Source organism: Nerophis lumbriciformis, linkage group LG39 (assembly GCF_033978685.3).
Source record: "Nerophis lumbriciformis linkage group LG39, RoL_Nlum_v2.1, whole genome shotgun sequence".
Taxonomy (NCBI): Eukaryota; Metazoa; Chordata; class Actinopteri; order Syngnathiformes; family Syngnathidae; genus Nerophis; species Nerophis lumbriciformis.
Window position 1 is genome coordinate 15,924,258 of NC_084586.2, and position 14,877 is coordinate 15,939,134.

Here is a 14,877-nt window from a genome sequence, read left to right on the forward strand (position 1 = left end):
GCATAAAACTACTCCCGAATAAATCGCTCACAACTGCCAATTAGTTTACATTGTTCACTTAAACCAGGGGTGTCAAACTGGTTTTCATTGAGGGCCGCGTTTAACAATGAGTAATATATGAATTTACATGCATATATATATATATATAATACATTAACAATATATTTTTTGACATTAGCTGCAAAAAAAAATATTAAAATTTTACTTTAAAAACTGGCAGCTCAGTCACCAGGATTTTACAGTAAAAGCAGTTTTTTTTTTGCATCATATATTAAAAAAAAAGGAATACTGTAAATAGAATGGAATGGAGAAACAACAGTTTTTAGTGGTAAAATTCAAGCAACAGCTGCCATTTTTTTTACTGTAAAATCTTGTTTTAATGTTTTTTTGTTTGTTTTTTAATGTTTTAGTGTCTTACTGTATATGGAAAAAAAAACAGTACCAAAGTTGATTTTTACGGTAAAAAACAACAACATAGAATTACAGTCTACAATTTGATCATTTGTTTTGAAATCCTACGTCAAGCAGATATTTAAGTACAGTATTTATCTTTATTTTAACAAAAAATATTTTTGGAATACATAATATAATATTTAGGGACTTTCTAGCGTTTTATTATTATTATTCTTTATTATTATACCGCCGCCTCTTTGATTTGTAATTTGACCCCCTTAACGTGCTTCAAAACTCACCAAATTGGACACACACACCAGGACTGGCGAAAATTGCGATCTAATAAAAAAAAAAAAACCCCAAAACTCAAAATTGCGCTCTAGCGCCCCCTAGGAAGAAAACACAGACAAAACTGACTCTAACTCCCAGTAGGAATGTCGTAGAGACATGAAACAAAAACCTTAGACCTATATTTCATACACTGACAACCCCGAGCAAAAATCAACAAGAAGTTTGCAATTCCCCCTTCAAAACAAAAGTTTAGTAAAAACAGTCACCTTTTTTCAAACATTATTTCCTCTGAGCACGTTTGTCGTGTCAGCTCCAAATTAGTTCAGGAGAGAGATTGAACCCTTCTGATTAAAAGTTGAAAGAGTTTTAATTACTGCTCCGGTTTGGATTTTATGAGCCCTCAAAGTCGGTCCCGTCCATCGCTGCTTGCAGCTTTAATTTGATATTGAATTTTAAAAGATGTGCAATTGCATGCAGTACATGATTTTATAATGTCAAAAAAGGGAAAGAACATATATATTTAGTAAGAAAAGATTAAGCATTTTATTAACGCATATTATTTCCAGGCTTTCGCGGGCCACACTTGGCCACCCGGGTCTTGAATTTGACACCTGAGACTTAAAAGATCAGTTTAAAAGACTCTTATTTGTTCCTAAACGAATTTCTAGCGTTTTATTATTATTATTCTTTATTATTATACCGCCGCCTCTTTGATTTGTAATTTGACCCCCTTAACATGCTTCAAAACTCACCAAATTGGACACACACATCAGGACTGGCGAAAATTGCGATCTAATCAAGAAAACCAAACCCCAAAACTCAAAATTGCGCTCTAGCGCCCCCTAGGAAGAAAACACAGACAAAACTGCCTCTAACTCCCAGTAGGAATGTCGTAGAGACATGAAACAAAAACCTTAGACCTATATTTCATACACTGACAACCCCGAGCAAAAATCAACAAGAAGTTTGCAATTCCCCCTTCAAAACAAAAGTTGAGTAAAAACAGTCACCTTTTTTCAAACATTATTTCCTCTGAGCACGTTTGTCGTGTCGGCTCCAAATTAGCTCAGGAGAGAGATTGAACCCTTCTGATTAAAAGTTGAAAGAGTTTTAATTACTGCTCCGGTTTGGATTTTATGAGCCCTCAAAGTCGGTCCCGCCCATCGCTGCTTGCAGCTTTAATTTGATATTGAATTTTAAAAGATGTGCAATTGCATGCAGTACATGATTTTATAATGTCAAAAAAGGGAAAGAACAAATATATTTAGTAAGAAAAAATTAAGCATTTTATTAACGCATATTATTTCCAGGCTTTCGCGGGCCACACTTGGCCCCCCGGGTCTTGAATTTGACACCTGAGACTTAAAAGATCAGTTTAAAAGACTCTTATTTGTTCCTAAACGAATTTCTAGCGTTTTATTATTATTATTCTTTATTATTATACCGCCGCCTCTTTGATTTGTAATTTGACCCCCTTAACATGCTTCAAAACTCACCAAATTGGACACACACATCAGGACTGGCGAAAATTGCGATCTAATCAAAAAAACCAAACCCCAAAACTCAAAATTGCACTCTAGCGCCCCCTAGGAAGAAAACACAGACAAAACTGCCTCTAACTCCCAGTAGGAATGTCGTAGAGACATGAAACAGAAACCTCTATGTAGGTCTCACTTAGACCTAGATTCCATACACTGACAACCCCGAGCAAAAATCAACAAGAAGTTTGCAATTCCCCCTTCAAAACAAAAGTTGAGTAAAAACAGTCACCTTTTTTCAAACATTATTTCCTCTGAGCACGTTTGTCGTGTCGGCTCCAAATTAGTTCAGGAGAGAGATTGAACCCTTCTGATTAAAAGTTGAAAGAGTTTTAATTACTGCTCCGGTTTGGATTTTATGAGCCCTCAAAGTCGGTCCCGTCCATCGCTGCTTGCAGCTTTAATTTGATATTGAATTTTAAAAGATGTGCAATTGCATGCAGTACATGATTTTATAATGTCAAAAAAGGGAAAGAACAAATATATTTAGTAAGAAAAGATTAAGCATTTTATTAACGCATATTATTTCCAGGCTTTCGCGGGCCACACTTGGCCCCCCGGGTCTTGAATTTGACACCTGAGACTTAAAAGATCAGTTTAAAAGACTCTTATTTGTTCCTAAACGAATTTCTAGCGTTTTATTATTATTATTCTTTATTATTATACCGCCGCCTCTTTGATTTGTAATTTGACCCCCTTAACATGCTTCAAAACTCACCAAATTGGACACACACATCAGGACTGGCGAAAATTGCGATCTAATCAAAAAAACCAAACCCCAAAACTCAAAATTGCGCTCTAGCGCCCCCTAGGAAGAAAACACAGACAAAACTGCCTCTAACTCCCAGTAGGAATGTCGTAGAGACATGAAACAGAAACCTCTATGTAGGTCTCACTTAGACCTAGATTTCATACACTGACAACCCCCAGCAAAAATCAACAGGACGTTTTGCAATTCCCCCTTCAAAACAAAAGTTGAGTAAAAACAGTCACCTTTTTTCAAACATTATTTCCTCTGAGCGCGTTTGTCGTGTCGGCTCCAAATTAGCACAGGAGAGAGATTGAACCCTTCTGATTAAAGAGTTGTAATTACTGCTCCGGTTTGGATTTTATGAGCCCTCAAAGTCGGTCCCGTCCATCGCTGCTTGCAGCTTTAATTTGATATTGAATTTTAAAAGATGTGCAATTGCATGCAGTACATGATTTTATAATGTCAAAAAAGGGAAAGAACAAATATATTTAGTAAGAAAAAATTAAGCATTTTATTAACGCATATCATTTCCAGGCTTTCGCGGGCCACACTTGGCCCCCCGGGTCTTGAATTTGACACCTGAGACTTAAAAAATCAGTTTAAAAGACTCTTATTTGTTCCTAAACGAATTTCTAGCGTTTTATTATTATTATTCTTTATTATTATACCGCTGCCTCTTTGATTTGTAATTTGACCCCCTTAACATGCTTCAAAACTCACCAAATTGGACACACACATCAGGACTGGCGAAAATTGCGATCTAATCAAAAAAACCAAACCCCAAAACTCAAAATTGCGCTCTAGCGCCCCCTAGGAAGAAAACACAGACAAAACTGCCTCTAACTCCCAGTAGGAATGTCGTAGAGACATGAAACAAAAACCTTAGACCTATATTTCATACACTGACAACCCCCAGCAAAAATCAACAGGAAGTTTGCAATTCCCCCTTCAAAACAAAAGTTGAGTAAAAACAGTCACCTTTTTTCAAACATTATTTCCTCTGAGCACGTTTGTCGTGTCGGCTCCAAATTAGTTCAGGAGAGAGATTGAACCCTTCTGATTAAAAGTTGAAAGAGTTTTAATTACTGCTCCGGTTTGGATTTTATGAGCCCTCAAAGTCGGTCCCGTCCATCGCTGCTTGCAGCTTTAATTTGATATTGAATTTTAAAAGATGTGCAATTGCATGCAGTACATGATTTTATAATGTCAAAAAAGGGAAAGAACAAATATATTTAGTAAGAAAAAATTAAGCATTTTATTAACGCATATTATTTCCAGGCTTTCGCGGGCCACACTTGGCCCCCCGGGTCTTGAATTTGACACCTGAGACTTAAAAGATCAGTTTAAAAGACTCTTATTTGTTCCTAAACGAATTTCTAGCGTTTTATTATTATTATTCTTTATTATTATACCGCCGCCTCTTTGAGTTGTAATTTGACCCCCTTAACATGCTTCAAAACTCACCAAATTGGACACACACATCAGGACAGGCAAAAATTGCGATCTAATAAAAAAAAAAAAACCCCAAAACTCAAAATTGCGCTCTAGCGCCCCCTAGGAAGAAAACACAGACAAAACTGCCTCTAACTCCCAGTAGGAATGTCGTAGAGACATGAAACAGAAACCTCTATGTAAGTCTCACTTAGACCTAGATTTCATACACTGACAACCCCCAGCAAAAATCAACAGGAAGTTTGCAATTCCCCCTTCAAAACAAAAGTTGAGTAAAAACAGTCACCTTTTTTCAAACATTATTTCCCCTGAGCGCGTTTGTCGTGTCGGCTCCAAATTAGCACAGTAGAGGGATTGAACCCTTCTGATGAAAGAGTTTTAATTACTGCTCCGGTTTGGATTTTATGAGCCCTCAAAGTCGGTCCCGTCCATCGCTGCTTGCAGCTTCAATTTGATATTGAATTTTAAAAGATGTGCAATTGCATGCAGTACATGATTTTATAATGTCAAAAAAGGGAAAGAACAAATATATTTAGTAAGAAAAAATTAAGCATTTTATTAACGCGTATTATTTCCAGGCTTTCGCGGGCCACACTTGGCCCCCCGGGTCTTGAATTTGACACCTGAGACTTAAAAGATCAGTTTAAAAGACTCTTATTTGTTCCTAAACGAATTTCTAGCGTTTTATTATTATTATTCTTTATTATTATACCGCCGCCTCTTTGATTTGTAATTTGACCCCCTTAACATGCTTCAAAACTCACCAAATTGGACACACACATCAGGACTGGCGAAAATTGCGATCTAATCAAAAAAAACAAACCCCAAAACTCAAAATTGCGCTCTAGCGCCCCCTAGGAAGAAAACACAGACAAAACTGCCTCTAACTCCCAGTAGGAATGTCGTAGAGACATGAAACAAAAACCTTAGACCTATATTTCATACACTGACAACCCCCAGCAAAAATCAACAGGAAGTTTGCAATTCCCCCTTCAAAACAAAAGTTGAGTAAAAACAGTCACCTTTTTTCAAACATTATTTCCTCTGAGCATGTTTGTCGTGTCGGCTCCAAATTAGTTCAGGAGAGAGATTGAACCCTTCTGATTAAAAGTTGAAAGAGTTTTAATTACTGCTCCGGTTTGGATTTTATGAGCCCTCAAAGTCGGTCCCGTCCATCGCTGCTTGCAGCTTTAATTTGATATTGAATTTTAAAAGATGTGCAATTGCATGCAGTACATGATTTTATAATGTCAAAAAAGGGAAAGAACAAATATATTTAGTAAGAAAAAATTAAGCATTTTATTAACGCATATTATTTCCAGGCTTTCGCGGGCCACACTTGGCCCCCCGGGTCTTGAATTTGACACCTGAGACTTAAAAATCAGTTTAAAAGACTCTTATTTGTTCCTAAACGAATTTCTAGCGTTTTATTATTATTATTCTTTATTATCATACCGCCGCCCCTTTGAGTTGTAATTTGACCCCCTTAACATGCTTCAAAACTCACCAAATTGGACACACACATCAGGACTGGTGAAAATTGCGATCTAGTCAAAAAAACCAAACCCCAAAACTCAAAATTGCGCTCTAGCGCCCCCTAGGAAGAAAACACAGACAAAACTGCCTCTAACTCCCAGTAGGAATGTCGTAGAGACATGAAACAGAAACCTCTATGTAGGTCACACTTAGACCTAGATTTCATACACTGACAACAGGAAGTTTGCAATTCCCCCTTCAAAACAAAAGTTGTGTAAAAACAGTCACCTTTTTTCAAACATTATTTCCTCTGAGCGCGTTTGTCGTGTCGGCTTCAAATTAGCACAGGAGAGAGATTGAACCCTTCTGATTAAAGAGTTTTAATTACTGCTCCGGTTTGGATTTTATGAGCCCTCAAAGTCGGTCCCGTCCATCAATGCTTGCAGCTTTAATTTGATATTGAATTTTAAAAGATGTGCAATTGCATGCAGTACATGATTTTATAATGTCAAAAAAGGGAAAGAACAAATATATTTAGTAAGAAAAAATTAAGCATTTTATTAACACATATTATTTCCAGGCTTTCGCGGGCCACACTTGGCCCCCCGGGTCTTGAATTTGACACCTGAGACTTAAAAGATCAGTTTAAAAGACTCTTATTTGTTCCTAAACGAATTTCTAGCGTTTTATTATTATTATTCTTTATTATTATACCGCCGCCTCTTTGATTTGTAATTTGACCCCCTTAACATGCTTCAAAACTCACCAAATTGGACACACACATCAGGACTGGCGAAAATTGCGATCTAATCAAAAAAACCAAACCCCAAAACTCAAAATTGCGCTCTAGCGCCCCCTAGGAAGAAAACACAGACAAAACTGCCTCTAACTCCCAGTAGGAATGTCGTAGAGACATGAAACAGAAACCTCTATGTAGGTCTCACTTAGACCTAGATTTCATACACTGACAACCCCCAGCAACAATCAACAAGAAGTTTGCAATTCCCCCTTCAAAACAAAAGTTGTGTAAAAACAGTCACCTTTTTTCAAACATTATTTCCTCTGAGCGCGTTTGTCGTGTCGGCTCCAAATTAGCACAGGAGAGAGATTGAACCCTTCTGATTAAAGAGTTTTAATTACTGCTCCGGTTTGGATTTTATGAGCCTTCAAAGTCGGTCCCGTCCATCGCTGCTTGCAGCTTTAATTTGATATTGAATTTTAAAAGATGTGCAATTGCATTCAGTACATGATTTTATCATGTCAAAAAAGGGAAAGAACAAATATATTTAGTAAGAAAAGATTAAGCATTTTATTAACGCATATTATTCCAGGGTCTTGAATTTGACACCAGTGACTTAAAAGATCCGTTCAAAAGACTGTTATTTGTTCCTAAACGTCACATCTTCAAATGTAATCCAATAATAGACTTTATTCTTTAGAAAAATGTGTTTTATTGATAAAGTTAGAGTGGTGTGAGAATTGACACAGGCATTAATTTCAAAAAGATGGTGAAAAAAATTAAACACAAACATTAGAGGGGGGAGGGGTCTTCATTGGGGTGGGGGGGAGCAGTGATTTTGTAACATTCAGAATGGAAAAAAAACGTCATTTCTACAACCGAGGAGATAAACCTGGATATTATTTACACAGAAAAAGATTTCCTTATGTACAAAGCAGAGCGCGGATCACACGGGGCTCCTTTTTGGACACCTCCACCCAGATTCTGGACATAGTTCATCAAAGGTGACGTCGTGGGCTGGCTGGGACTCCACCCTGTAGGTGTGGAGCGGTGAGGGAAACCTAAGACAAATAGTGAGGGAACGTTGCAGAGGTTTGGCACAAACGCAGGATTTTTAAAGAGTGATGGGGTCTACTAGGGAAAAGGCGAGGCGGGTTCTTCGGGGACCAGGAAGACGTTCCTGCTGTTCATGCGTTCACAAAACAGCGGCGGAGTGAAGAGGGTGAATACAGTGCTCGGACAAACGGGTGAAACCTTCAGACCATTTTGTTGTTCTCAAAAAAGCGGTAACGGAGAAAGTCCACCGTCCCTCGCTCCGTGCCAGACTAGGACTAGTGTGAGGGGGTCATTGGAGCATCAGCTGCTTGAGGTTGTCGTGGAGAATGGTGTCCTTCACGTCCCGGAACACCAGCCTGATGTTCTCCGTGTTGATGGCGGTGGTGAAGTGGTGGTAGAGCGGCTTCTGGTTGGCGTCGCGGCGCTTGGCCCGGAAACACTCCACCATGAAGGCCTGCACGTCCGGCAGGCTGTGCTCGGTCCCGGCGTAGTCGGGAAAGTAGTCCTTGAGCGCCACGCTCTTCACCTTCTCCTCCAGCAGGTCCGTCTTGTTGAGGAAGAGGATGATGGAGACGTTGGCGAAGACGCGGTTGTTGACGATGGTCTCGAAGATGTTGAGGGACTCGCACAGGCGGTTGGTCTGGCGGTCCTCCATCAGAACCTGGAGAGCGTTTAGTGACATTGAGGACTGGTTTCTTATGGATGAGATCTTTCAGGACGTACCTGGTCGTACTCGGAGGAGGACACCACGAAGAGGATGGAGGTGACCGAGTCGAAGCACTCGAACCAGCGCCTGCGCTCCGACCGCTGGCCGCCCACGTCCACGATCTTGAAGGGCACGTTCTTGATCTCAAAGTTGTACTCGTGGATGCCCTTGGTGGGCTTTCGCGCCAGCAGGATGTCCTGCTGACTCGGCAGGTAGTTCTGGGGTGGAGGACAGAGAGAGGAGCCCTTCATTCAACCTGTCGGCACCAGTTCTGGTGTGTGGAACCTCCATTTAGTTCTTCAACAGGGTTCGTAAATCGAGAAGTTTGATTACACACACACACACACACACACACACACACACACACACACACACACACACACACACACACACACACACACACACACACACACATTTAATAATACCACCTTAACATTAGAAAACAATTATACACCTATTTAATAATACCACCTTAACATTTGACAACAATTATACACCTATTTAATAACACCTCCTTAACATTTGACAACAATTATACACCTATTTAATAATACCACCTTAACATTTGACAACAATTATACACCTATTTAATAATACCACCTTTACATTTGACAACCAATTATACACCTATTTAATAATACCACCTTAACAATTGACATCCAATTATACACCTATTTAATAATACCACCTTAACATTTGACAACAATTATACACCTATTTAATAATACCACCTTAACAATTGACATCCAATTATACACCTATTTAATAATACCACCTTAACAATTGACAACCAATTATACACCTATTTAATAATACCACCTTAACATTTGACAACAATTATACACCTATTGAATTTTAAAAGATGTGCAATTGCATGCAGTACATGATTTTATAATGTCAAAAAAGGGAAAGAACAAATATATTTAGTAAGAAAAGATTAAGCATTTTATTAACGCATATTATTTCCAGGCTTTCGCGGGCCACACTTGGCCCCCCGGGTCTTGAATTTGACACCTGAGACTTAAAAGATCAGTTTAAAAGACTCTTATTTGTTCCTAAACGAATTTCTAGCGTTTTATTATTATTATTCTTTATTATTATACCGCCGCCTCTTTGATTTGTAATTTGACCCCCTTAACATGCTTCAAAACTCACCAAATTGGACACACACATCAGGACTGGCGAAAATTGCGATCTAATCAAAAAAAACAAACCCCAAAACTCAAAATTGCGCTCTAGCGCCCCCTAGGAAGAAAACACAGACAAAACTGCCTCTAACTCCCAGTAGGAATGTCGTAGAGACATGAAACAAAAACCTTAGACCTATATTTCATACACTGACAACCCCGAGCAAAAATCAACAAGAAGTTTGCAATTCCCCCTTCAAAACAAAAGTTGAGTAAAAACAGTCACCTTTTTTCAAACATTATTTCCTCTGAGCACGTTTGTCGTGTCGGCTCCAAATTAGCACAGGAGAGAGATTGAACCCTTCTGATTAAAAGTTGATGAAAGAGTTTTAATTACTGCTCCGGTTTGGATTTTATGAGCCCTCAAAGTCGGTCCCGTCCATCGCTGCTTGCAGCTTTAATTTGATATTGAATTTTAAAAGATGTGCAATTGCATGCAGTACATGATTTTATAATGTCAAAAAAGGGAAAGAACAAATATATTTAGTAAGAAAAAATTAAGCATTTTATTAACGCATATTATTTCCAGGCTTTCGCGGGCCACACTTGGCCCCCCGGGTCTTGAATTTGACACCTGAGACTTAAAAGATCAGTTTAAAAGACTCTTATTTGTTTCTAAACGAATTTCTAGCGTTTTATTATTATTATTCTTTATTATTATACCGCCGCCTCTTTGATTTGTAATTTGACCCCCTTAACGTGCTTCAAAACTCACCAAATTGGACACACACATCAGGACTGGCGAAAATTGCGATCTAATAAAAAAAACCAAACCCCAAAACTCAAAATTGCGCTCTAGCGCCCCCTAGGAAGAAAACACAGACAAAACTGCCTCTAACTCCCAGTAGGAATGTCGTAGAGACATGAAACAAAAACCTCTATGTAGGTCTCACTTAGACCTAGATTTCATACACTGACGACAGGAAGTTTGCAATTCCCCCTTCAAAACAAAAGTTGAGTAAAAACAGTCACCTTTTTTCAAACATTATTTCCTCTGAGCACGTTTGTCGTGTCGGCTCCAAATTAGCACAGGAGAGAGATTGAACCCTTTTGATTAAAAGTTGATGAAAGAGTTTTAGTTACTGCTCCGGTTTGGATTTTATGAGCCCTCAAAGTCGGTCCCGTCCATCGCTGCTTGCAGCTTTAATTTGATATTGAATTTTAAAAGATGTGCAATTGCATGCAGTACATGATTTTATAATGTCAAAAAAGGGAAAGAACATATATATTTAGTAAGAAAAAATTAAGCATTTTATTAACGCATATTATTTCCAGGCTTTCGCGGGCCACACTTGGCCCCCCGGGTCTTGAATTTGACACCTGAGACTTAAAAGATCAGTTTAAAAGACTCTTATTTGTTCCTAAACGAATTTCTAGCGTTTTATTATTATTATTCTTTATTATTATACAGCCGCCTCTTTGATTTGTAATTTGACCCCCTTAACGTGCTTCAAAACTCACCAAATTGGACACACACATCAGGACTGGCGAAAATTGCGATCTAATCAAAAAAACCAAACCCCAAAACTCATAATTGCGCTCTAGCGCCCCCTAGGAAGAAAACACAGACAAAACTGCCTCTAACTCCCAGTAGGAATGTCGTAGAGACATGAAACAGAAACCTCTATGTAGGCCTCACTTAGACCTAGATTTCATACACTGACAACCCCCAGCAAAAATCAACAGGACGTTTTGCAATTCCCCCTTCAAAACAAAAGTTGAGTAAAAACAGTCACCTTTTTTCAAACATTATTTCCTCTGAGCGCGTTTGTCGTGTCGGCTCCAAATTAGCACAGTAGAGAGATTGAACCCTTCTGATTAAAGAGTTGTAATTACTGCTCCGGTTTGGATTTTATGAGCCCTCAAAGTCGGTCCCGTCCATCGCTGCTTGCAGCTTTAATTTGATATTGAATTTTAAAAGATGTGCAATTGCATGCAGTACATGATTTTATAATGTCAAAAAAGGGAAAGAACAAATATATTTAGTAAGAAAAAATTAAGCATTTTATTAACGCATATTATTTCCAGGCTTTCACGGGCCACACTTGGCCCCCCGGGTCTTGAATTTGACACCTGAGACTTAAAAGATCAGTTTAAAAGACTCTTATTTGTTCCTAAACGAATTTCTAGCGTTTTATTATTATTATTCTTTATTATTATACCGCCGCCTCTTTGATTTGTAATTTGACCCCCTTAACATTCTTCAAAACTCACCAAATTGGACACACACATCAGGCGAAAATTGCGATCTAATCAAAAAAACCAAACCCCAAAACTCAAAATTGCGCTCTAGCGCCCCCTAGGAAGAAAACACAGACAAAACTGCCTCTAACTCCCAGTAGGAATGTCGTAGAGACATGAAACAGAAACCTCTATGTAGGTCTCACTTAGACCTAGATTTCATACACTGACAACCCCGAGCAAAAATCAACAAGAAGTTTGCAATTCCCCCTTCAAAACAAAAGTTGAGTAAAAACAGTCACCTTTTTTCAAACATTATTTCCTCTGAGCATGTTTGTCGTGTCGGCTCCAAATTAGTTCAGGAGAGAGATTGAACCCTTCTGATTAAAAGTTGAAAGAGTTTTAATTACTGCTCCGGTTTGGATTTTATGAGCCCTCAAAGTCGGTCCCGTCCATCGCTGCTTGCAGCTTTAATTTGATATTGACTTTTAAAAGATGTGCAATTGCATGCAGTACATGATTTTATAATGTCAAAAAAGGGAAAGAACAAATATATTTAGTAAGAAAAAATTAAGCATTTTATTAACGCATATTATTTCCAGGCTTTCGCGGGCCACACTTGGCCCCCCGGGTCTTGAATTTGACACCTGAGACTTAAAAGATCAGTTTAAAAACTCTTATTTGTTCCTAAACGAATTTCTAGCGTTTTATTATTATTATTCTTTATTATTATACCGCCGCCTCTTTGAGTTGTAATTTGACCCCCTTTACATGCTTCAAAACTCACCAAATTGGACACACACATCAGGACTGGCGAAAATTTGCGATCTAATCAAAAAAACCAAACCCCAAAACTCAAAATTGCGCTCTAGCGCCCCCTAGGAAGAAAACACAGACAAAACTGCCTCTAACTCCCAGTAGGAATGTCGTAGAGACATGAAACAGAAACCTCTATGTAGGTCTCACTTAGACCTAGATTTCATACACTGACAACAGGAAGTTTGTAATTCCCCCTTCAAAACAAAAGTTGAATAAAAACAGTCACCTTTTTTCAAACATTATTTCCTCTGAGCGCGTTTGTCGTGTCGGCTCCAAATTAGCACAGGAGAGGGATTGAACTCTTCTGATTAAAAGTTGATGAAAGAGTTTTAATTACTGCTCCGGTTTGGATTTTATGAGCCCTCAAAGTCGGTCCCGTCCATCGCTGCTTGCAGCTTCAATTTGATATTGAATTTTAAAAGATGTGCAATTGCATGCAGTACATGATTTTATAATGTCAAAAAAGGGAAAGAACAAATATATTTAGTAAGAAAAGATTAAGCATTTTATTAACGCATATTATTTCCAGGCTTTCGCGGGCCACACTTGGCCCCCCGGGTCTTGAATTTGACACCTGAGACTTAAAAGATCAGTTTAAAAGACTCTTATTTGTTCCTAAACGAATTTCTAGCGTTTTATTATTATTATTCTTTATTATTATACCGCCGCCTCTTTGATTTCTAATTTGACCCCCTTAATATGCTTCAAAAATCACCAAATTGGACACACACATCAGGACTGGCGAAAATTGCGATCTAATCAAAAAAACAAAAAACCCAAAACTCAAAATTGCGCTCTAGCGCCCCCTAGGAAGAAAACACAGACAAAACTGCCTCTAACTCCCAGTAGGAATGTCGTAGAGACATGAAACAAAAACCTTAGACCTATATTTCATACACTGACAACCCCCAGCAAAAATCAACAGGAAGTTTGCAATTCCCCCTTCAAAACAAAAGTTGAGTAAAAACAGTCACCTTTTTTCAAACATTATTTCCTCTGAGCACGTTTGTCGTGCCGGCTCCAAATTAGCACAGGAGAGAGATTGAACCCTTCTGATTAAAAGTTGAAAGAGTTTTAATTACTGCTCCGGTTTGGATTTTATGAGCCCTCAAAGTCGGTCCCGTCCATCGCTGCTTGCAGCTTTAATTTGATATTGAATTTTAAAAGATGTGCAATTGCATGCAGTACATGATTTTATAATGTCATAAAAGGGAAAGAACAAATATATTTAGTAAGAAAAAATTAAGCATTTTATTAACGCATATTATTTCCAGGCTTTCGCGGGCCACACTTGGCCCCCCGGGTCTTGAATTTGACACCTGAGACTTAAAAGATCAGTTTAAAAGACTCTTATTTGTTCCTAAACGAATTTCTAGCGTTTTATTATTATTATTCTTTATTATTATACCGCCGCCTCTTTGATTTGTAATTTGACCCCCTTAACATGCTTCAAAACTCACCAAATTGGACACACACATCAGGCGAAAATTGCGATCTAATCAAAAAAACCAAACCCCAAAACTCAAAATTGCGCTCTAGCGCCCCCTAGGAAGAAAACACAGACAAAACTGCCTCTAACTCCCAGTAGGAATGTCGTAGAGACATGAAACAGAAACCTCTATGTAGGTCTCACTTAGACCTAGATTTCATACACTGACAACCCCGAGCAAAAATCAACAAGAAGTTTGCAATTCCCCCTTCAAAACAAAAGTTGAGTAAAAACAGTCACCTTTTTTCAAACATTATTTCCTCTGAGCACGTTTGTCGTGTCGGCTCCAAATTAGCACAGGAGAGAGATTGAACCCTTCTGATTAAAAGTTGATGAAAGAGTTTTAATTACTGCTCCGGTTTGGATTTTATGAGCCCTCAAAGTCGGTCCCGTCCATCGCTGCTTGCAGCTTTAATTTGATATTGAATTTTAAAAGATGTGCAATTGCATGCAGTACATGATTTTATAATGTCAAAAAAGGGAAAGAACAAATATATTTAGTAAGAAAAAATTAAGCATTTTATTAACGCATATTATTTCCAGGCTTTCGCGGGCCACACTTGGCCCCCCGGGACTTGAATTTGACACCTGAGACTTAAAAGATCAGTTTAAAAGACTCTTATTTGTTCCTAAACGAATTTCTAGCGTTTTATTATTATTATTCTTTATTATTATACCGCCGCCTCTTTGATTTGTAATTTGACCCCCTTAACATGCTTCAAAACTCACCAAATTGGACACACACAGCAGGCGAAAATTGCGATCTAATCAAAAAAACCAAACCCCAAAACTCAAAATT

At 38.3% G+C, this 14,877-nt stretch overlaps 1 protein-coding gene across 1 annotated transcript; it reads right to left on the minus strand.

Moving 5' to 3' along the window:
* Positions 1-7,445: 7,445 nt before the first annotated feature.
* Positions 7,446-8,653, minus strand: LOC133577738 (guanine nucleotide-binding protein subunit alpha-13). The gene is made up of 2 exons (XM_061931731.1): positions 8,420-8,653; positions 7,446-8,357 (listed from the first exon to the last, which is right to left on the minus strand). Exons 1-2 carry the CDS (start codon positions 8,651-8,653, stop codon positions 7,986-7,988), a joined length of 606 nt encoding a protein of 201 aa, XP_061787715.1. The 3' UTR covers positions 7,446-7,985.
* Positions 8,654-14,877: the final 6,224 nt, after the last annotated feature.